Source organism: Dicentrarchus labrax, unplaced genomic scaffold, assembly GCF_905237075.1.
Source record: "Dicentrarchus labrax unplaced genomic scaffold, dlabrax2021, whole genome shotgun sequence".
Lineage (NCBI taxonomy): Eukaryota > Metazoa > Chordata > Actinopteri > Moronidae > Dicentrarchus > Dicentrarchus labrax.
Window position 1 is genome coordinate 4,565,901 of NW_026136717.1, and position 25,602 is coordinate 4,591,502.

The 25,602-nt window shown below is 40.7% G+C and overlaps 1 protein-coding gene across 8 annotated transcripts in view; it reads right to left on the bottom strand.

Moving 5' to 3' along the window:
- nrxn2b (neurexin 2b) overlaps positions 1-25,602 on the bottom strand; it is a 635,050-nt gene that overhangs the window by 284,243 nt on the left and 325,205 nt on the right. For all 8 annotated transcript variants that reach the window (XM_051375286.1, XM_051375285.1, XM_051375283.1 and 5 more), the window contains 3 exons: positions 17,503-17,622; positions 15,827-16,208; positions 14,125-14,315 (listed from right to left, as the gene is read on the bottom strand). In XM_051375286.1, coding sequence (XP_051231246.1) covers positions 14,125-14,315; positions 15,827-16,208; positions 17,503-17,622 — 693 coding nt within the window. The remainder of the gene's footprint in view (positions 1-14,124; positions 14,316-15,826; positions 16,209-17,502; positions 17,623-25,602) is intronic.

Below are 25,602 nucleotides of genomic sequence, written 5' to 3' on the forward strand. Positions count from 1 at the left end.
AAAGGCAAACTAAGCAATATAGAGAGGAAGAAAGAGAAAGAAACTGAGTTCCTATTCGCTATCGATTAGGAATCAGCTCATTATTGTTCCTCGAGCAAACAAACAATTTAGTCCGTCTCTCTTAAATACTTTAATAGCAAAGATAAAAATAAACGGCAACCGTTGGTAAGTGAAACTTGATTTAAATGTAAACAAATCAATTGGAAAAAACAGACTGGACACCTTAACATCACCCAGTATCTTCATCTAATAGGGGATCTTGTTTTGCATTTTAACTTAACTGACAGCAACAATATATTCTGTACAATGAAATCCAATCGACTGCAGAAAAGGTTTTGTTTTGTAGGGTTCTAACATGTCCAGTGACCCAGTAATGTTTCAATAAACATTAATTGACATTAACATTAAAAATCAGCTTTCCAAGTGTGTAGGAGAAACTACAGCCGCTGCAAAATCTGCAAAAAATGTAAAAGACCTACTACTACTGTTGAAACATGGTGGTTCAACATGGTGGACTTCGTGGAAGGGGACCAGCTCCCTCTGTAAATAAAAACTGCTCATTCTATGGTAACAAAAACACAAAGATTCTTATTTTCAGGTGATGAAAACATACCTATGAATATTATATTCCATTTCTGTCAATAGAGCCTCATAAATGTTACGCACTGGACCTTTAATCAAGAACAGCAATATTATTTGATTTGTGCATCTCCATCAATTCAGTGGTCTGTCTAAGCTGCTGCACATGCAGTTAATAAACCCCTTGACGCCGTACTTTACAGCATATCATAAGTCTCTTAGCTGCTCCATAATCATTTATGACACACTGTAGCCTGTTGTATTAAAATTATACAAGCTGCAAATAACCCTACAAGTCCCCTACAGGAATGTGTATCTATATTAGAGGAAAGAAAAACAGCTGAATTCATAATTTCTTAAATAAAAACAACCAATTTTGTTTCATCAACCTATACACAATCAGTTAGTATGCAAGTCCTTGAGAGGGCTCTGGATATGTGCGAATGCTTGCTGGTGACACTTTCTGAAAGATTGTATAGTGACACAGACAGGCATCATTACACACTTTCATGCTTCCATTCTCCCTCTATGAAATGTCACTCCATATTCAGTGTCCTTTCGCTTTGCCTTGGCTGCGCACTCTCTCCATTCTACTGTGCTTCAGTTTTTCTCAGTTTGCTCGGTCACTATCTTTTACTCTCCGTTTTCCCTGTATTTGTTTTCATCTCCCTGCCCTTTCATTATCCACCCTCACTCTTTCTCACAATATCCACACCTTGTCTTTCTTTGTCTCCCCTTCCTCTTCCTCTCTCTTTGCTTTACTCAGTTCTATTCTAAATGATATCTGGCACAGATGACAGTACAGGTCAGTTGTTCAGGCCTGTTATCAGAGTGTTTTACTGATCTAGTTTTCATTGCACCTGTTAAAACTGGCAGAAGTTGAATGTGCACACTGTACTTTTGAATTGATGACGTCTTCAGGCTTTTGGTCCACTGACGCTAAAGTAGTGACCAACGGTGTGATCACAGAATTTCTGTTTCAGATATTACGTCTAATACAGTTTGATCTCAGTGAAGAGAGTCCAGCTGGGAATCAGACAATGTGCCCATATCCTGCAGTAAAATCCACTGCTGTCACAGTGTTCTAGCAGTTATTCTATTATTCACTGTCCATGGAACAGCTCTGCAATTTCACTCCAATCTGTCTCTGCTGCAACATAAGGAGACCTGTTCATACTTAAATTAAATGTCTAGAATTCTATGCTTTCATAAAATCTAGGTGGATTTTCCCTTTGATTAAACTCGAGTTACTGATAAGTTGAGTTATTCTTACTGTTTTTTGTTCTGTTATGTCTGTTCTCAAGTGGCCCTTAGTGATGGCCTGATATGATAGCTGTTGTCAGAAATCATATAATGGAGGAAGGCAGGCTTTTCTCTTTCAACCTCCCACTTTCAATCATTCTAAGGTGATGCCAAAGGGGACCTGTGAGTGTGGAAAATAAACAAATGCACCCATGACATTATCCCATTCGTCAGGGGGCATTATTACTAGCTGTACATATCCCCTGCCAGGTAAGTACAGGCCAGCCAATAAGGCCCCAGGGATTTATGACTGACATGGGGTGAAGCCAGTCTCAATGGCTCCTAAATAAACATACAACTGATTGTGGTTTAAATTTATTTCCGTTTATCCATTGTAATTTTGAACATCAAAAAACAGTAAATGGAGGGACAATTTGAAAGGTTCTAAAACCAAAACTGCACCAGATCAATGCTACTTACAGCCTTTCTGGTGTTAGGCAATTTCCATCACATCTTATTTCAGAATTGTTTTATTTCACTATCTGACCAACCATTTTTTCTACGTTAACAAAATATTTTGTAGTGTGTCTTGCATCTTTATTTTTCTTGTGGAAATGGCCATAATTTCTTCTTCTATTCTTCTGTCAGAAAAGAAGCCTTCCACATTTTATCTGGCAGGTATTGAAAACAAGTCTTCTTTTCTTTGCCCATCGGCCTGGGGAGAGGTTATAAATACATCATTACAAAAGAGGGTTAAAATTGTCATCCTCTTTCTGTTTGCATGGGGGAGAATTTAATGAAGTCTAAGTGTGTATGAGTTTCATTTAATTTGCCTTCCCACACACACACATATAAAATGCTTTGTTCTTGTTATGAATTGTAAAACCTGGAAACTAATCCAGCAAATCCCATGTTAAATGCTGTAAATCTAATTTAAATTAACCATCAACAATTTAAATTATTGATAGTTAATTTTTGGACTATTGACTATTCAATGAAAGGAATTATAAGTTCAGTAATAATTTACATTGTTCTGCAATTTATTTATAATTACTTTTATAAGATGTAATTTACAAGTTGGGTCAGCAGAGAGGTTCTAACACTTAGCATAAACTGTACACACATGCACATGTGTGTGGACAGACACACAAAAACACTCAGAGGCAGCACCTTCTCTATCTGTGGCTCCACCACTGGTGAAGAAGCTGGCTTTTGATGAAGGGAGAGATGAGGCAGGAGAAAGGAGAAAGGAGGATGGGAAAATGGCCAAAGCTCTGAGTAATGCCACAGTAAATTGTAATCTAAGACAGGTTGGTGGGAGAAAAAAGCTAAAACACACTGCTCTATTGCGGCACTCAAGCTACCAAGCCTATCATTTATTGAGAGAGCACTGAGCAGAAAAATAGTGGGGATAGAGAAGGACATGGGAGGGCAAAAGAATCTAGAAGGGAAAGTGAGGCTTCATGGGACTGTGTGAAGGACCTACACTGATCAGCATTATGACTGACTGGGCAAACTGACTGGTCTGCAGCTACGCAGCCCCATACCAACAAACTGATGCACTAAGTGTACACCTTTCTATCAGAACCAGCATTAACCTTTTCAGCAGTTTGAGCAACAGTAGCTCGTCTGTTAGATCTGACCACAGGGGCCAGCCTTCACTCCCCATGTGCATCAATGAGCCTTGGCCACCCATAACCCTGTCTCCGGTTCACTTTTCCTTCCTTGGAGCACTTTAGATAGGTACTGACCACTGCAGACCGGGAACACCCCACAAGAGCTGCAAGTTTGGAGATGCTCGTCTAGCCATCACAATTTGGCCCTTGTCAAAGTCGCTCAAATCCTCACACTGCCCATTTTTCCTGCTTCTAACACATCAACTTTGAGGACAAAATGTTTACTTGTTGCCTAATATATCCCACCCACTGACAGGTGCCATGATAACCAGATAACCAGTGTTATTCACTCCACCTGTCAGTGCTCTGAATGGCTGATTGGTGTACATATTTAGGCTCATTTATATCTACATGACAACACAACTTGACATGACATTTGACGTTGCCATGTTCACTTCAAACAATTCTCAGTTGACTACACAACAAAGTGTAATTAAGAGGTGGTTTATAAAAAAAAAGACATAGTTAAGAATGAATGTTGTTGATTGAAAACAATAATGAGGAAGATAAGAATGGTGATGATGGCAACATCACCAACTGTGCTGATGATGTCGATAATGACAAATTAATGGGGCAGTGTGGATGAACTCATCTCTCTCCTAAAGCTTACAATGTAGAGCTGCTATGCAAGAGGCTGAAGAAACTGCACGAGACATTTATACTACCTGACGTTAGGCGCTAATCCAGTTACACTGCAACGATTTGTTTAGCTATTATTATGCAAATGGATTCAGGCGGTGGTTTGGCAGATCTTTATTATATTGCCTCCTCCCTCTGTGTCATTCACAATCCTACACCAGGTGCAAACTGAGACAGTGTTAAAGAGGAAATTGATTAAAGTACACATGTTGTAAACACAGGTACAGACACACATAATCAAACTGACATTTCACAACAACATCTGATTTCAACCAGAACCGTACTTCCACACGTGGTTCACTGTTCGTGCTTACAACATTTTAAGCAAGGAAGTCTTAAGGGGACACTGGGACACTACAGTCTTCTTGTATGAATAAAAAATAATCCATCTAAATAGTTTCTATTATCAAATGTGTTCGAAACTAAATGAAAAGTCTCTTGTGTCCTCTTCACACTACTGATATACCTGATTGAATTCAAAATACCACAGACACTTGTTCCAAGAGAAATCTTTAAACAACCAAGGAACTACAGTATCTTTGCAAAACTGAAGAGTATTAAAGTTTGCATAAACCATGGGGGGGGGGAACCCACCATCTAGGCAGAATACATTTAGCGAAGTGCAAGAAGCCTAGGTGGTTCCACAATGTGTGTGAGTGTGATGGGCTCACACATCAATGAAGTAAACATGCCCGTAGCATACCTCTCTTTAAAGGCAGAAAGAGTAGGGTTTGTCGGTTGCTGTTTGTAAGTGTGCAATTCGAAGTTGGCCCCATACAGAGAGACAGAGAGCAAGAGCAGTGGAGGTCGAGCGAGCTAGAGAGTGAATGAAGAGTGGGAGTGGGAGTGGTGTTAGCGAAAACAAAACAGTGATGCAGAGAAATAAAACAAGTAGCTCACAGATAGAGAACCGAGGAGATGTAACCTGGTTGATATGTTTGGACGGGTCACTAAGTCCCATCCTTAACACCTACTGCCCAAAGGCTGACGCCCAGAAATTTTCCCAACACAGCAAAATAATAGTGGGTCATAAGTGATAATGAATATTCACTCTGCCTTTAAGCCTTCATATCTTTGTCATAGTGATAACTGTCAGAGAACAACAGAAGCAAAATTAACTGTTGAAAACAAAACTTGTCTTAAAAAGGACTGTTTCTATTTAAGAGAGAGACATTGGAGGATTTTTTTCACTTAATTTAACACAGGCTTCGTGGAGCCAGCACCTATAGTGGCCATTAGAGAGGCTGTAGCTTAAAATACGTCCACAATGGTTTCCTGATCCCCATCTGAGATTTCTTTCCAAGTTGAGTGTCAGCTTAATGAGACCTTGGAGCATTTTAGCATCCAAAGCCCTTTAAGCTAAAATTGTATGCTCTTTTAAAGGTTGAGAACATTTCTGAAGAAAGATATGTAATCAGTTTTTTCCCCTCCAGATTCAAATTACTGTCTGTGCTGTTTCCATGGTGGCTGAGGCAGAGGTGAATAGGATTTCATTTTTAACTGCTGGACAATGAATTTCGTTCAGTATGATCACATCTCTGTCTTGTCCTTCACTTGATAGATCTGAACCGTCCTCTTGTTACAGTTGCCCCAGAGATGCTGGTTTTAAAGGCTATTCACACTGAGGTGATGTTATGGAGGAGGGTGATAATAAGAAGGAAATGTGAGGGAGAAGACAAATGTATTCTTCTTACATAATGAAGTAGACCCTGACATTATGGTAATGACATTTCCTTTCCACACAATATAATAGAAGGATAGAAAAACCCTCAGGATGTAAGAATGCATGTCTATCGTCAGAGGAAGAATAGATTATGGTTCATGTCCATTCTGACAAAGGTTCACTCTGAATACCTGTAAGTGAAAATGTTAATGCAATGGTGACAGTGTGCTGCTCAAGAGGACAGGGGATGGGTATGCACAGTGGTATTGACTATGTGCTGCTCGTGACGAGTAATTAAAACAAACCAATGTTGCCCTTACAATAGTACCTTCAAGGCTGAATGCTGGACATATGAAAGAAGGCAGTGGAAAACCTATATGTATTGTTGAGATTGTGTAAAACTCATTGAGCAGCTTTATCAGGATTCTAAGAGGTGAGTAGCACACGTTCCTTTGAAAGAATCTGTATACAATCACCCTTTTTACCAAATATGTCCAATGCTGCTGTGTCCTTGAGCAAAACACTGAATCCATAGCAGCGCCCAAGCTTTTGTACTGATGCTGAAATATAATAGGGAGGAAGGAGGCAAAAGAGGTGGAAGAGGACTCCTGAATTAGTGAAAAGGAACTAGCAGGACAGAAAGACAGCTTTTGTGGTCCCAGAAGCAAAAATACAGGTTTAAGAGGAGTTTGTAAAAGGCCTTAAGATGTGGAGGAGTCTGTCCAAGTATCCTCTGTGAATCTGCAACTAATCAGGGATGGGGGCATGTTGCTGCCAGCCCTTACGTTCGTTCATGAGCTTGCATAGTCAGCTAAAATCACAGATATCACAGATCAGGTTGCCTAAATGAGTTTTCTTCACTGGATGCCTAGGCTCACCCTTACTGATGGGGTCAGGGGATAAGAGATCCAGAAAGAGTTCAAAGAAGAACTGCTGGTCTGTCACATAGAAAGAAGATAGTGTGCGGGTGCATAGATGGATAGATGGGGGGGTAGATGACAGAGGAGATTAGAAAATAAAGAACGGCTAGTGATTGATTAATTTTATGGTTTAAGATTTTGCTGATCAAAACATGCCCGCCCCAAGGACAAAACCAATGTGGAGTCAGGAGGTCAGCTATCCCTGTTAGGTATCTTTTCACAGTAACATCTTAAGTGTCAACCAACTCTGTTTGGAGATAAATGGTAAAGAGAAATATATAATAATATAAATGTTGTTTTCAATGAAAAAATGGAGACAGTACACTTACTATGTTAGCCTGAGTTATAGATGTTTACAGTACACTCTAGTGAGCTGCCTTTGACCAAAGCACTTAACCCACAGCTGCTCCACTCGAGTTGTTTACTGGCTATAGACTCGGCGGGTCGCAGGCATGAATATACTGTATGTACATAAGCTTATGATACCTCTACAGTGTTATTACTGCAACAATGTTCCCTCAGAAAATATCTGCATAAATGTGCAGTAAATAAAAGGCTTCCACTTGGTTCAATCTCTCTCTTAGAAAATCTCTGTTTTACACTTTTGCAGAGGTAAATTTCACCTGATATTGTATATACTACTGCTAATTTTGTGTTTGGCAGAAAAGTAAATATCTATATCACAATAACAACCCACTGATCAGTTTTGTCTTGGGTCACTCTTGCATGTGTGTAGTGTAACAAAGTAGTTGGTATACACAGTACGTGGTAAAATAGAAGTTTACTTGTGCAATAGATATATTTAGCCATATTCATGTTACATTGTTTGTCATATTATTGTTTGTCTTATCATAATTGGCTACATGCACTGCACTCTCCTTCCATATACTATTAACGCACAATTGATAGGATGTAGGTTGAAATAGACATATATAATTCCATTAAATTCCCAGATTGTAACTTTTTATTACTATCGTGCTCAGACTGTACACTGTTTACACTTGATGTGGATCTACAAAATCAAAGAACAAATATTAGTACTGAATATGTATTACCTTTCTTTCTCATTATTGTAATGTGAACATAGAGCTCTTTACATTATGAGAATTGCCAACACTACATGTCTACCAATTTGTAAACTGTAACAACCAGGTTACCATGATAGTAACCCAACATTAAGTATAACTGCTGCAAAAAATCCAAACAGGGTAGAGCTACTAACAGATAGGGACAAAGAAAAGGGATATCTAACAACTTTGACCTTTTTATTGATTTTAAATAAATAAAACCAATACGTTTTAATGGCTGCCCCATTATGAAAATCAGTTTTGTACAATAATAAACACTGGTCATCTTTTGTCCTTCACAATTGTTATACAACTGAAAAACTCCAGTGGTTAGACTTAATGTTGTACCTGGTCTGCTATCAGGTATGACAAGGTTTTGGTATTGTGACAGGATTAGCGACTAGCTTAACTTGATTTGTCACACACTGATATTAACCAGAAAGAAGAAGAAGAAAGACATTCTTTGGGGTGATCAAACGGCTAATCTCAATTTTACCGCTGGCAAGAGCAGAGCTCGTTAAAATGTGTGTACCTGTTTGTCTTTCTCTCCTCCTCTCTCTTCCTTGCCAAACCTCTCCTCCGTATTGTGTTTCAATTTGTTCTGCTTTTGTTGAAATATGGAACATATTCAATGTCATCGCTTTACAATTCGGCACAAGTATGCCTCATTAGCAAGCATCTTCAAAAGGAAGGGACAGGCACCGTCTGAATATTGTATGCCAAATTATTCCTCCTCCATGCATTTCCTCAACCTGACAAAATCTTCTTTAGATTCATTCTACTGTTGTTATTTTCCCATCGCTGTATTTAATAATGACATTAATATCGCTGACATGTTCCTGGCATTGTAAATCAGGGTTTCCCCTCAGGGCCATTAGATGTCTGTGATTACTTCCTCGTTCAACACTGTTTACTTCAACTTCAGCTTGACAAGGAAAATGCAACCATGCAAACAGGACAGCACCACAACAACAGACAGTAACTGAAAAATGCAGTTTTCTGTTTGTTTCCTCGACATTCTGTGCTCCAGTTTTAAGAATCTACAGTTGTGAGTCCTCAATCGCTAATTTCAAACATAAATAATTCTTCCCAAAATTTAGAAACTACATAAGTGAGATTTTAGTATATTTTGGGGTTAATAATGTAACAATGACTGAGAGTGTGACTAGTGCATTTGTTGCTAAATGAGATAATATAATAGTGCCATCTACTGATAACATTTTTTACAGGACACATATTCTCATTGGCTTTAGTCAGAGAACATTCATTAATTAGCTTAAGTGTCCTTGGTTTAGGGTGCTATGTGTAGCGCTAATGAATTAATGATCAATATATCATTGTTAAATGAATTGTGTTACCTTGGCATAATTAGCACAAACAAATGGAGACAACTAGCCTCTGTCTACCCCAAGTGGTATTACTGGTGCGGGTGTTCTTCAAAATGAAGACATATCATATTAACCCTAATGCTTCCTGTCACAAAGAGGATGCTGCTAATTGTTCCTGCTATGTTCCCCAGAGGAGCAGCTTGTGTTCTGGGTGATAGTCTTGTTTAATTTTTTGGAAATTCTACTGAAGCCTCAAAACAAAAATGGTAATTACTAATGTTAAAATGCTACAAGTAACACCTGGCAAGCATAAATCATGCTTCAGGGTTGGAAAAAAGACCCAACATTTGTATTGCGCCGCAGTTGAAACATTTCACAGCACAAATGTGAAAGAACGAAACCACTGCCCCATCAGGTCCGTCTGGCAAAATATCAAAAAGCACAACTGAAACGGGCAAAGCAGCGCTCACAAATTGAAGCATCAAACAACAGGCTGTTTGACACTTTCCTGCAGGGATCGAGAGGATGTGTTTGATGAAGGAAATCCCTTCGCTTTTGAATTGATTCAGTGATAATTAACATCATTTTTACTGGAGCAAAGGAGTGACTGGAGAGGGGTGTTATTGAACTGATTACAATTTATACTGTATACGATCCCCATTGGTTAACATCTTAGGCAGCCATAAGATTTCCAAAATTGAGCACTTTGCTCAACTCTGGTTGTTTTAATTGTATGAATACAATAAGATACATATAAATAAACTTGATTTGATTTGATGTATGCACTTGGTGGAGGCCAGGACTGGTCGCCACTCTATTACCCATTATATCATGCTGCATATTACTAGATATGTACATAATACATTATTAGATGATTAAAATAAATGCATTCTTAAGGAAATGCGACAGGTATTCTAGTAGGTATTTTAAGTTTTTTAGCTTGGCATACTTATTCTGAGCTTTAGAAAGGTGTTTTAGATGCTCCATAAAGGTCTTTTGATTTAGTCTGTGACAATTTGATTAGGTAAGCTCCACTTTTACTGCCCTGTAAGTAACAGAAGGTCCAAAGGAATTTGTTCTGACCAAAATGAGAACAAGTTGACCCGAACAAGCAGTCCTAGTTTGCTAATGACGTAATAGGCCAGTGAAACATACATATACAGATTAAGAGACACTCTTTCTCTCCCTCTACTCTTTTTAAGCATAAGACTGAACAATAGTTTTAGTCAGCTACAACTCAGTCTGGAGTCAGATCTGCTGATCATAATGTGTGTGGTACGTTTTATATCAAATTAACAAATTCCAAGTTTCAAAAATCTGCACTTGCTGTTTGATACTAAATAATGGTATCATATTCAGCTTCTCATGAGTTATGGTATGTTCACATCTAGTGGTATTACTAAAGGTTTTTTCTGTATTATTATCTATTACCATTGAGTTTCTCTGGCATATTTGATAAGGATCCTTTTAAACAGTGTTGCACTGTAGAATCAACAAGACTATTTCAGGGCAAGGAAATGACTTCCTATCACTGTGTTCTGCAGGTTGTCAACAGGAATGACAGAGCCATATTCCCAGTATGCTGTATGTTCAACATGTCTTCTTCTGAGACTTGCATTCACTATACAAAACTAGATCCACTCGGTGCTATCCTCAGGGGCTGTGTGTGTTGTTCCCTCACCATACTTTAGCTCACAAAGAGGGATGCCTTGAAGATTTTTTGCCTGTCCAAAAACAAAGAGACGGAAGACAGAGAGCACAAAACCCATTTTCCCCATTTTCTCTGGGCAATTACACAGATAAAGCTTGGAAAATTGGGTTTTTTTCTTTGAAATGCAGGCAGAAATAGTGTTAAAACAGAGCAAAGAGATTGTGAGAAATGGCTTATTGTTGCTATTTCTTCTGTGTTTGATTTGCAAAGCTTTGTGTGTGACTGCTGAACAGTCAGAAAAGCATGCAAAGAATACTCTGTATGTGTATGCAAATGTAAGACTAATTTTGCATATCATGTTTGGTGGAATATATGTTTATGCATTTGTCAAGAGTATTTGTTTACCCACACACATGTTTAGGTCTGGTGCTTTGGTCTAGTGTTTATGGCACTATAGTGTTTGAGCTGTGTATGATATTCTGTCAAGGGAATGGTCACAGCAGAACTACAGAGCAAGGTTTGAATGCCCAATTAGACAAGGGAATTGAGGATAGAGACATCTTCTCCCAAATAAAGTCCTCTGAAGCAAGATGCACAACTATTATCCTTCCCACTAGCACTCAGCTTCAGCCTTCATCCCCTGCAGGCAAGAGTTGTTCAGATAAAGAAAAAGGTCCCCAGAAAATGAACAAGTTTCCAGACAGCAGCTCACAGATTAATAACACAGATGGAGGGTTACTCCCCAGCCATGTATACTGTGTTGATTGGGCACTGAAAAGGCAAAACGGCTGCCTTCTGTTTCATTTGTGTGACAAATCATTCAATAGGGTGTCTGTAATATTGAATATGCAAATGGGGCCATTGTTGCTGCATGGCTCTGTGGTGGACAGCTGAGAGATCTTGTCGACACACGCTTGGTTGGTGCTGTTTTATAAAAAGGAGGTACAATTGTCTATTAATCACTCAAGCTGAGTGAGGGAATGCTAACACCAGTTGTATTGCTTGGAGAACATTGCTTGTCCCAGTAATGGGAAGATAGATTATGTTTACATTTAGTTAACAATGATGACAGCTGAGGGTGCGCATCTCTTCTGCTTGGGGGTTGGATATGAAACTCTTCAGCTTGATTAGAAAGGACAAATTGCAACATGATTGCATATGGTGGGAGAGGTTGAAGACGGGGATGATGTGGGATAATGGTCCTGGCTAAGAAGCAAACTCAACAATAACTTGGTCCAGCACCGGCAGGATAGTGGCACACTCCCTTAAAAAACTCACTGACTGTCCCTTAATGATTCTCCTGTTTAATCTCAGAGTTGATTGACAGCAGTCTCTGCCATAGCCTAGACACAAGCAATCAATCAAAAACAAAACCCTGCTAATTACAGACATCAATTACTTCACTTTACTGTAGGAGATAGCCAGAGTAGATATGCTGCAAAGAGTGCATGGATGCACAGGAGACTTGTTTTATCTATCAATCACACACAATGTGTAATGAATACATATTACGCTGCAGCTTGCTAGACTCAAAAACCTCGAAAGCGGGCATTCATTATATCTAGTAATTACTGATTCCTCTATTGAGTTGCAGTCTTATGAAATGAGCACACAAATGATGTGACAATTACATTTCTCTTTCAAAGCATATGTGACAATAACGTAATTAGCCATGTGCATGATGCACTTTATTTGCATTTCACCGTGAAATTTAGAGACCTGGCTGCTAATTACCTCTATCACTGCTAAAACCGCTGTATCTAATTATACACTCTTCATTCTCTGTGTCTCCGGCTTATGAAAGCTTGTTCTGCTCAGTACCCTTGCCCATAACCCAGCGTAAGGACATTGGCATAGTGCCATTCCTCTGCACCCACAACACTCTTATGATTATCCTTTTTAATTGCATTATGCTTACCCCAAAGGACAAAACAGAAAAAAGAGTAAGTCTGTCAATAAATCATGTCTTTCCAAAAAAAGCTTGGGCTCGCCTTTTGATCTTTTGACTCCTCGCAGCCTTCAGATGCCCCGGGGGCTCACCCTGACTTCTGATGTGTCTTACACAACAACCCGCAGTCCCCTCAAGAACACTCCAAACTCTGGGACACGTTACAGGCAAAATCAATTTGAATCATCTTAATATTGGTACAGACAGGAACTTGAAAGAGTTTAGCACTGGTGATGCTACCCTCTGTCCTTTGTTGTCCACTGTCAACATCAGAGTATCTTTTTTCCAAGTAAGCTTCTTTCTCTTTCCTTTTGACTCTCTACTTCTATTTCCATGCTGTCACTCTTTCGCTCCACAGGCAGCCACTCTCAAGCATCCAAATAACACATCAGAAAACCTGACTTCTGAGGTCTAAAGCCTACAATTACCTGAGCTTCCAGTCCCAGTCTCCCAGCAGACCAGAGATACCTATTCACACTTAAGTGCCTTGTAACCATGGCTATTATTTCAAGATGATACACAAGGGCAGGGTATTTTAAAGTCAAAGAAGTAAAGGTGTCTCCATCAAAAAATAGTCATCGCATTGCGGGTAAAAGTCAAGTGTGCCCAATGTGACTGTTTTTTTTCAGACGGGCAGCTCGGTGGGAACAAGCGAGTGAAAATAAAAAAAAGAGCAAAGCACAGAAGGATGAAGTGATAAGCTGTTATTGTTTTTGGTATGATTCTTTTTTCATCTTGGTCGGCGATGTTGGATTTAGGTCATATCAGGGTACCAATTGGTAAAGGATATTGCTCTGTTATTGGCCTGTTCCTGTAAAGCCAACATCTGCTGAAAGAGGGGGTATCATCTTTCAAGGTGAAGACAATAGGCTAGCAAGTTTTATTTCACCCCCTGTCCACTCTTGTTTGGCAAGCACATTTTCACTTGGCAGCATCATTTAGTTTTCTCTGTTTATCCTGGGCCCTTGCACTGAAAGGTCCAGAATTTCAGCAAAAACAAACAAACACAGTCACTGTGCACATGTTCAAGCAAACACATGCAAAAGCTTGTAAGCCTTGGCAAATGAATATTAATAATAATGCCATTGTAGAATTGTGCTCTGTGGTTAAACAGCAAAGACAATTATAATCTTTTGTTGTGACAATTTTGTTTTTGCCAGTTATTTAAGAACAAGCGTTTTCAATATGTCTTTTACAAACATTACACTAACAAAAGTGGACCTATTCTAAAATCCAACGTGATCCTGAAAGTGGGACAAATTTAGATGGATTTGAGCTGGCATATGATCATGGCCACCTTCCAACAACACTTAAGGGGACAGACCAAGGATGACACTGGAATTACTTTCCTGTCAGTGGTAATGTTTTCCGGAAAAATCTGTCCCAGAGAGCTGGACGGCCTGCTGCTTACCTTTGAGGTCCAGGTTGCGGGCTCCATTGGAGTGCTGAGTAACGGTGCGTGAGTCGATCTTGAGCGTGTGTACGTTGTTGGCATCCCGGGACACCACCACGTTGTGCCACTGGTTGTCATTGAGTGGCTTGTCTGAGTTGCCCTTCATCAGTGACGGCCCGTTGCCAAGATCAAAGACGTAGTGGACATACCTGTGAAGAAAGATAGAAAGCAATCAGAATCTAAATCCCTGTGTTTTCACTCAGAGAACTTTGTCAGAAAATGGGGACAATCATGGCAGTGCTGATTTAGCTTCACTTTAGAAACTGTATTTTCTCATCATAATGTGTTGTCTTTCAGAGACACACACTAATGATAGGTCACATTCAACAACACTTAACCTCTGATTGTCATGATAAAGTGATTTGTTGGGATAACATTCGGCTCTCCTACTTTGTCTCTGATGTCTCCATCCTGTTTTTTGCATATTTTTGCGAAAAAATTATATTGCCAGTTCATGTGGCAGTACACGAGGCCTGGGATTTGTTTTTGGTTTACTCACTGGTTTGACATGTAAATATAGAAACCTGCTTTTGTCTAAAAGCCCGTTTGCCCAAAGGCAGACGAGGTGGCACAGTTCCCTCCCTCACACAAATATGGCTGTCTTTTGTGTTTTAGGTTTAGGCTATTGTTGCTGTCTCATTCAAGGTGTGTGTTTTTTTTTGTTTTTTTTTTCTACCTCGATTCCAGTTCCTTTATGTAGCCTCTTGTCTTTGTGTGGCAGAGGCGGCTCAGGCTTTTGTGTTGTAACAGTGCTGAATATAGAGCACAAGAGGAAGAGAGGTACACAAGCAAAAGCCTCTTTTTGATACTCTAATTATGAACAGCTTTTAGGGGGATACAATTCACAATTTGTACCAGTTTATTTCTGGTTTGTGCTAGCTTCTTCAGGCTTTTACAGAATAATCGCCAAATACTTTGCCGGTCAGAGAAATGCATTATTCTCACAATTATGCATTAAGAGTTATCAGTTAATGGATTGTGAAATAAATAACCAAAAGACACGTTTTCAAGAAAAAGAGACATGGATATTTCTCCGCTTTCTGTTTCCCAACCAGTAAGTACCAGCAGTATGTGGAGCTTTCAGCTGAGCTTTTAAGACGACAGACTTTGATTACTCATCAACATACACTAAAGTCACTTTCATCCAGCCAACCCTGATTTATAGCAGCATTAAATGACTCACTGTTCTGCGTTAACTCTGAGAAAAAAAAAGCTATGTTTCAGTTTATATTTTGTTTTGTTTTAAATGATAGTTCAGGACTCCTTCCTTGATTAGTGTGGTGATCAATTGACAATTCACTCCTCACTATATTACACATGGTGTGCAACTGGGTTAGATTTGGAAGGAAATGGGCTGTATTGCTTTGCAAAGTGAGATTGCTTCACAGCACAGAACAAAGGACGATGCTTTCAGCACCAACAGAGTTATGTCTTTCATGTTTTTCTGTCAATGGCATTTTGGAGAAGAAGTAAAACCCCGACTGAGAAATAACTGAAAATGTATTTATTGTCATCATTAAAGCCAAAACACAAAGGTAATTGGGGGAAAGTAGGGGCATTTTGTTCAGTAGACAAGACCTTTTTGACAAATAACATAAAATGCTACACTTAGAATCTTTTTTCTCTTGTCATCAATTAATTGAAATTACATGGGACTCACCCCTTCACCAGTTCCACAACAATAAAGTCGCTCCCGTCTCCAGAGTTGAAGAGCATCAGGCCGTCAGGCGTGGTGGTTTTGAACTGAAAGAAGAGGTGCATGGAGGCATAAGCTTGTAACGTGGCTAAAGCTAAGTAGCTGCCTTTCGTTCGAAATGTCACCGGATCTGCAATGATGTGGCGCATGCCAAAGCGGGCGTTCAGTTCACAGTACGAGATGTCCCCATTTTTGCACTGGTCTAGATAGGGAAGCCCATTGAAGGTCAGGCCCTGGAGATGGCCAATAAAGTTTGAGGGCACCACAGATGTGAAGCGGCGTTCAGTCATGATGCCTGTCTCGATGTTGTGGAACTCGAGACGTGTGTGGGCACCAGTCATCTGGCCTGAAATGGTGGAGAATACAGGGAAAACATCATTAACTCGGAACACAAATGGTGATTCATCAACTGCAATGCTCTCCATTTGGCAATGTAAAGTATCCTGGGAAAATGTTTAAGAGTATTTTACATTATAACATTGTGAAAAGATTATAATCATTCTAAGAAGACAAATTTAAAACACAATAAGTTAAACTAGTTATGTTTTGGCATATTTTTGTATGCTTGTTAGATCTTAAAATTGATTTTAGTAGCTTGACATAATGTGTGCTCAGTATATGGTTCTATTGTTTAGCTTCACAAAGGCTGAGCCTATTTTTCTAACCTGCTGTGAAAGAAATTATACAAGCATAATATTCCAGAAAATCTGTTGTTACTTCTCTACATGCCACAATTTATATTGCCTTTACTGGGAGATGTGGAGTAATGAGCTTGGCAAGCTGCCGATTAAAATGCCTTCCATGCTGAAGCCTGACCGGCCCTGCAAGGACTCGCAGGGCACTCCCTCCCTTTTCTTTCCCATGAACCAGTTTGTGAACCAGTCAGAACTTCACAAGGTCATTCTTTGCTTTTGGCCCTGGTGTGCCCACCCTCTTTCCTTCATCTAGCTCACACCTTTTTCTCACCTCTTCCTTCATCTCTATGCCCTACCATCCTTTCGCCTGAGGCCACAATACTGCGAGTGCCCATGACTCCATCTCATCTCTTGACCTTTCATCCTTCTCTTGCTATTTTCTTAGTACAGTACTTGGCAGAACCTGTACCTCCGTATTTTGTACAAGGCCGCTCACTCACAGTCGGTAGGTACACCGATATAAAACCACTTCCTCCTCCTCTTTTGTGCTCAGTTTAAATTACATATATTTCAACCTTTCAGCTATTTATGGATTTGCTGGGGTTGCTACTAGCTTGTTTTTCCAGCATTTTAAATGACACATACTGTAAGTCAGTGTGGGTAACCAAAGTTTTGGATTTTTACCTATACGTAAAGAAAAAAATAAAAATTTAATTTTAGCGATATTATGACATTTGCCAATACATTTTACCACTCGGATATAAATATCTAATTAATAATAAATTAACAAACCATATGCCACCTACATGTCTGATTCATAATCATAATTAGTCACCTTCCACTTTCAAATGAGTCCTTTTAAAAACAAATGGCAAAACAGTTGTCTAACTGTGGGTGGATGTGTTAATAAATGTGAATGTGTGACAATATTCTCACAACTCACTATGGTCTAATTTACTGCCTCTGACCCCAAATTAACCCCTTTGTGTACCGAACACAACTGACCTTCCACTGTGACATTATCCACAGACAGCTGCAGGCTCTTGCCTCTTCGTACCACCTTCACAGTGTGCCACTCATTGTCGTTCAGCTTCTGCCCCGCGAACAGCGTCTCAGGTCCTTTGCCTGTAGTAGGGGGGGAATTCAAATCACAAATAGCACAGCGGGAATGTTGTGTGCGCCTACTCACGCACCCACACATACACACACAGATCATACACAGTAGGTGACAGTGCTAGTGGAGAAAACCTGCATGTTTGAGAAACACGTTCACACTATGGATTCTCCCAGTATACTGGAAATGAAAGAACTCAAATATCTGGCCTGACAGACCGTAAAATCGAATGTCTTCTCAAAGGCTCACAGTGTTGCAGCAGGATGTCATCAAAGACAGTAGGACAAATAAGTCGTAACCAGCTGAGGGAGTAGATTAGAACAGACAGCCAACGACGACTGGATAAGCTGTGTTACAAACATTATATGAAGTCGTGTTCTGCTTTCACAGAGCATTTCATGTCTCAGTTTAGCACATAGAGAACTCTCCTGATTGGGGGGGGACCAGAAGGTTTAACTGCTGATCCCCCAAACTGCTCTCCTCCCTAATTACTCCTTCCACTTCTCTACTCCCAATTCCCTTCTCCTCTCCTCACCTCTCTTGCTGTTGCCACTGAAGGAGACAGTTTGATGCAACAGCATATGGGGTTGTAGGAAATGCTTATTAGAGCCATATTTACATAACCGTCTTTTCAAAGTGGGGAACAGCCTATTTATATCCTGCCAATGACAGAGCCTTATTACATCAACATTAGAACAAATTGTTGGCGTGAGGGAGTGACAGCGGGAGAAACAGTGTGGATTTTGATTAAGACAGCAGTCATGAATCCCTCTTTCAATGCATCATGACCAGCTGATGTGATTCATGGCTAAAGACAAGGCGGTGACTGGTGCTGGTTAACAGATGTGTCGAAGTTTAAGGATTCAAAATAGACAGATTTATGGAAGGAAATCACCCCTCACATGGCTTCAGAAGCTGAATTAGGTCCAGCAGTAGTAGGTGCGCACAGTGTCATGGCATGGAGGTGAAGGTAATCAGTGATAAGAGGGACGAAGGTGGATTCTGTAAACAACAATATAATGAGGGCAGACTTCCACCTCGTTGGCAATAGGGCAGACTGAAATAGCAGAATGCCGGAGGAGACCAGTCACTTCCATTAAGCCACCTTCTGTACTCTCCATGCTTTTAGGCAGCTCTGGAGTGGAGCAAGGGCCATTGTGGCTGGTAAATAAAGAAACTGTGACATCAAAAGACACTGGCTTTCTTCCACCATTAAAACTGATGATTTGTTTATTACAGATCTAACATTAGAAATCCCACAATCTCTACTTTCAGGGACAATGGGTCTTTTCTGACTGGTTGGCTGGCTGGACCTTGAGTGTATTATACCAGCTCGAGTGGATGATATAGTACAGCCTGACGAAATATGATTGTCCCCTTCCCAGTTGTGTGTGAAATTATTTAGTCTAGAGGAAAAAAGGTCCCATCAATTGATGGCCCCGCCTAGCAAGAACACACACATGGCCCATTGGAGAATTGTTTTCCCATTTACTCCTGTTACTTTTTTATTATATTGTTTTTTTTCATGGGCTTTTTGTCTTCAGCCACATGAAATTGGATAGAGAGACTTTTGATCACACCATGTGTGAAGTAAATATAAAGGGAAAGGCTGCTATACTGCTGCAAAGAGTGGGTGAAAGTTGCCAGCAGAGAAGTAAAAGCTGATACAAAGATAGATAGGAGGGTAGAAGGAAAATATGAAAACGGATGAAGATGAAAAAAAAAAAGAGAGTAAAAAGAACCCCAGAAAAGAACTAAAAGCCAGAAACAGAGCAGCAGTGGAGTCGGCTGGCTGATGTAAGATCGTAAAAGTTAGAAGAGTGCAGCACAAATGAATGGGAATGGCGGCCCTTTAGAATAGGGTCCATGTAATATTTATTTGGCTTGGCTGCTACAGGCCACAAGAGAGCAAGGGCCACTGCTGCACACATAGCAAGAGCCATTTGGCCATAATACCACTAACAATGGGGGGCAAAAGATATATATGCTGCTCTGGCCGGGCAAGCAAAGCAACAAAAAGCTGTGGGCAGATGGTGGTAAAAGTGCAGCGAGGGACCTATTAGATTGTAGGGGCAAAGTGCGACGCTCAGTAACAATGCTTAAGGAAAAACACAGGAAAGTTTGGGATGCAAGTTCACTGCCACAGACTTTTCTCTGGATGATGTTTGAGGGGGTCAAAGGTTGAAGAAAGGCTTGTTGAGACCACAAGTATGACTCAAACTTTAACTTACAGAATTCTGCATTGTGTTGATGCAGAGACCATAATGTCTCCAGTGCTGCAATGACTCAAAACCACACACTGATGAAGCACATGGTGTTAGGCTTAGTGTGCATTGCTGACAGTGAAGTGAGGCCCAGGTAACATCACAAACAAGAGAACTGAGAACGAGCCATCCCAGGGTTAAACAAGCTGCTAAGCCTTTAATGCAGCCACTGGCAGAGACAAGTACTCATTGCTAGAAAAACAAAAGGGGACGCAGGGCTCATTAATAAAAGAGCTGGCGATTATTAAAATGCAATTAATTCTCATCCTGCCACTTGTGCCCTCTCACTTTGTCTTGGAGATCTGCAGGGCAGAGGGCTGTGATCACATAAGCAGAAGCTTCCCCTCTCTTCATCTCACCCTCTCTTTTGTTCCCACCCCCCCTCTCAGCCTGTCACTTTTCCTTGCACTTTTCTAAATGTGTCACATGGTAGCTGAAGAGGTGTCAGGGAAATTTCTTAACTAGTATAAAAATAGCCAGGATTGTGGATTATTTTCATTGACTGTGTCTGCACACCATAAATGAGAGGTGTGATGTTTGCGGGCAGTTGCATAATTAGCAGGAGTCATCCATCATTGGTCGCTGTGTTCTCTCTGTAAACAACCTTGATTAATGCAATCGGATCAATGGAACACAAGCCGCCAGCTAATGGCTGCAGGTTGTTGCCATCAGTCTCTATTCAGGCTGTGTGGTTGCTACTGCAGCGGTGAGTACTTGAACACAGTTGTATAATTATTATGTCTAAACCCTAATCAAAACAACTTCAGAGAGTGAAGCTGATCATCAGTCTACAGTGGGCAATGATGACAACATTTCTATGGTGGCAATCAGGAAATGAAAGATGAGAAATGTTTGTTTTCTCTGACTGCGGAGAAGTGGCACAGAGATCAAGATGTCTCTCAGACCACTGATAAAAATGTGTGCCCTCTCAGTCTGAGGGGCTTAAAATAGAAGGAGCATCTGACGGGCTGAATATGTTGCCAAGTAAAATGAAGCCCCATCATGAAGAGAAAATGATTCAGCACCACTATGAGGCATGTTTCATTTTGTTTCTGTTGCATTCTGCATGAAACCAGAGCACTGTGTGGTCCAGTATCCCCGTTGTCACTCGGAATCATCCCTGACTGATGCTGGCCACACAGCAAACCCAGAAAGCTTTCCCTTCACATGGTTGTTAGCTAATGAGTGCGCTGAAGTTGGATGCTGGCCAGAGGGCTCCAAGCCGGCCAAAGAGGAACGATCACTACTAGCCATTGTAATGGCTATAACAACAGCGCCACAGAATGACAGTGCCACAGGCAAGTCCCTGGTAAGTCCACTGCTGGTGCAACAGTAGATGACAACAGAACCAAACATAAGTCATGCGATTGCACATGGAGGGCAAGCCACTGAAGCCAGCTGTTTGTCAGGGTTGCTCAAGCATACGTGGTAGAGTGTTGGGCTTATAGGGGTTAGGGGTAACTGCAGGGTTTGTAGACAAGTCAAAGGGTTAAAGTTTGGAGTGATTGAACATGATATTGTGTCTGAGCTAACAAGACAGTTTATACCCCAATCCATTCAGTCACACTGGTGCCCAGACTGAGCTGTTGGGAGAAACCTGTTGTTAAAATGTCATCGGAATTAAGGGTTTAAATCAGAGGTGAGAATACATGTATGTCCATTAAAACATCACTGCAGCATTAAAAAGTCTCCAATCAGCCTTCACAGACCAGAATAATGAACAGATTTTTTTTTTCTCATTATAGAACAATGCTGTGCCCTCAATATGCCACGCTGCCTTTTTTATCTTAGCTCTGACTCAACTAAACAGAGGAACCTGAGCTACTCTGTTAGTCGAGCTCCATAACAGTAGATCCCCTTTTACAACAGCATCATATTCTCTTTTACGAGGTTTGACAGAACCTGCCATCCTCAAGTATAGAATACAGTAGTGAATGCCAGTTTAAGCTCTGTGATTCAAATTCCCTGTAAGGGAACATAATCATGAGCAGCTAGCGCTCTGGGCTTTTGAGGTCACGGGTTTTCGCAAAGCCACACACATTCACGCATCCACACACACGCACACTCGCAAGCACCCATGAGAAAAGAGAAAATATAACAGTGTACTGCGGTCCAATTAAAATGGGCTCAAGAAAGATCTACACTCCTCAGTGTTTGATTCTCGGCTCAGCAGCCCCACTCTGAGGAAAGAGGGAGGACGCTGATACCGAGTGTCGTTGAAAAGAGGGTGCGAGAGAAATGGAGATGGAGAAGTGAGGCAAGAGAGAAAGAGAAAACAGAAAATGCAGGGATGAGGGGGGATAGCAGATGATTGAAATAGATTTTTCATGCAGAGCAGCAGAGGAGGATAAAAACAGAGGGACCAAATGCTGACCAGGAGGAATTCTAATGCCTGGCTTCTTTGTGGATTCATATGGAAAAGAGGGGGGGCAGAAAAAGATGTCTCCATAAAAATCCTGCTTAGCAAGACAGACAGATGCTGTTATCAAAGTGGGAATATATGTATGTGCAGTATGAGTGTAGGACTTATTTATGTTCATGATTAGCATTTCACTACCAGGTGATGGACCTCCGGCAACCCCCTGTTGTGCACCCATCTGCACATCGCACGTGAGCACACTGTACGGTGCACACTCACACAAAAGCATGCACATACTGGTAGAGGTGAATTAAGCTTTGAATATATGTAGAGATGATATACACTTTGTTCTCTAAAAGTAAAACCACAGGAAATATCGGTTGGTAGAGACAGTTTTGTCAGAATTGGATTGACATAATACGTGATATTTGAAAATTATATAAAAAACAATATAAGCATTATAACATAATAGGTTAGCGTATATATACAGCTAGGTGACAAATTAAAAGAAAAAAAAACGATAAAAGAGTGTGAGAGTGTGGAAACAAATGCAGATGCGTCCACACAGGTGCACTGCATGGTACAATTAAGAAATTAACATCCAATCATGCTCTGTGGCAATAAAATGCTGAGCAGGCCCAGTTGATTCTGACTTTGTCAGTGGAATATTATAGTTGAGTTGCACTGCATAAACCCCTCATTACAAAGATGAAAGCACATTTGAGAGTTAATTGGTTCAAAAACCATAGGCACTGCTCTACAGAGAAGAAAAAGTGATATGGTTAGATGAGTCATCATATACCATATTATCATGGCATACACCAAGAGGACGGTGCGGGCCTGAATGCTTGACCCCTACAGTGAGAGGATTAGGTGGCTCTGTTATGCTGTGGGCGGCATTTTTCTGGCATGGTTTAGGTCCACTTGTCCCTTTAGATGAAAGGGTCACTGCATGTCAACACAAAGTTGTTCTGAGTGATCACCTTTATCCTATGAAGTAACATTTGTACCCTGATGGTAGTGGTCTCTTCCAGGACAACAATGCTCCAATCTTTAGGGTACGAGTGGTCACTGACCCGTTGGATGAGTATGAAAATTATACGAATCATATGCTACGGCCTTTGCAGCCACCAGCTCTCAACCCAATAAAACACCTTTGGAAGATTTTGGACTGACGTGTTAGACAGCGCTCTCATCAACAGAGGGGATACATTTCAGAAGAATGGTGTTCATCCCTCCAGTAGAGTTCCACAGACTTGTAGAATCAGTGCCAAGGCACACTGAAATTGTTCTGACCTAACGTTCATTACATGATGTGTTATTTTCCAATTTTGTGACTCTGACCAGTACCAGCTAAGCATGAGTCAGTCAAGAAATTGCATTAATTGAAATTAATTGAAACAGATCTAAAAATGTGTGTACTGTCTTAACCAGAATCATACATGGACTAAAAACACTCAATTTCATGCCCAAAAATAAACAGGTAAAAGACAACCATATGGCCTCATCACCTGAAAGCTATTTCCTCCTCTATACTGCACCTAAAGGCAAAAACAAATCTGGAATTTAAACATGATCATCCAAGAAAAACCAGGGGATGCATATATTATTGTGGTAACCACTAACCCATTGATCAGTGTTTATTGAAGATGCCAAAACAACAAAACAACAATTTCAGCTTGATAAATAGATGGATTTTCATATAACAAAGTGACTTCAGCTACAGTATAAGAGTGGGGAGGTGGTGGGTGTTTCTTAGGTGTACTGTAGGTACTATAGGCTATGAACTGAGACTACATGTCTTTCTTGCTTCCTACATTTGTGGGAGGTGTGTGTTTGTGTGTGTGTGTGTGTGTGTATGAGAGAAAGTGTGAGAGCTTGCTCTTCCGCTCAACCTTGCAGAGGAGAGCAGTACATGCTGTGCACAATAGATACATCTCCCACACACAAACATGCAGCCCTGCTTTCCTGCCGTGCAAACAGACCATCACTCTTAATTGGACCATTGGGGGTCTGAGTATGTGTTTGTGTATCTAGGTGTGTGTGTGTGTGTGTGTGTGTGTGAACTCCAGATAAAGAGAAAGAGAGAAAGAGAGGGACCCATTTTCAAAAAGGTGCTGTTAAAATTTAATTTAGGTCTTGGGTTATAGCATCGTGGTGGTGAGAGGTTGGATGGAGGGAGCGTAATGGGAGGGCAGTGTGTGTGTGTGTGTGTGTGTGTGTGTGTGTGTGTAGGTGTGTGTGTGAGTGTTAGAGAATGTGAGATGGCTGAAAGATAGAGAGAAATGCAGTGTCAGCACGGCTGCTTTCCCGGCCAAGAGACTGGCACAGGAACACCACCGGATGGCTTGATGACACGTGTTTAGGTGTGTGCGTGTGTGTGTGTGTGTGTGTGTGTGTGTGTGTGTGTGTGTTTGGAGGCAGGAAACATGAAGGAATTTTGAATTGTATATCACAATTATGAGGACAACATATTGAGTTTGAGAACTTGTTCTTTGGAATTACATATTTTTCATGTTGGTTTGAGCGTGTGAATCTATGTGGTGTGAACGTGTGTGTTGCAGTTTACGTGCCAACCCCGTGCCCCCTCTCTCTCCTCTGCCATCTGTGCTCCTGGCATGGCTCCTTAGTGTCGGTAATGGAGAGGAACGCCCCTCCCCCATCCCCCACACACAGAGACACAATCTTTCCACCTTTCTGTCATCTCCTTGTCTGTCTCTCCAATGATCCTGTTCTCCTTCAACATGTTCTCTTTACCTTCAGCTGACTCTGCTGCACTGCAAGCTACTGTCTGCAAACACACGCACAAACACGCACGAACGCACGCACGCACGCCCACACACACACACACACACAACTGATATTTCACAGGTATCTCTGCTATTGAAACACCTTCCTGAACTGCTTCTCCACTGAATCCGCTTGACTTGCTATTGATTTTTTTTTAAACAGAGCTTCACAGCGTGTTGCCTCTTAAGTTCAAACGGCTGAATGCTCTCCTCCCACCCAAATGAACAAATCCTATAAATACAGCACAACTCACTGCTGCACTGAAAGGGACCCCAGAAGTGTTCTGAAACACACACTGATAATAACCTAATCCAACCAGAGATTGCACATTTTTACACAGGTTTATAACCTTGCAACAGCATATTACATCTTGCTGAATGCAAAATCAGTTGAACAGAACAGGAAATATCATATTTGTTGCCTGTCAAAAGTCAGTATGTATTTGGACATTTTCCACCAAATATGGCCAACAAATAAAACATGCACACTTGCAATCCCATTCCTAGAACCCACACACACGTTATTAAACACATCCTTAATCCTACAGCACCCAACCTACAATACATACACCTCTATCT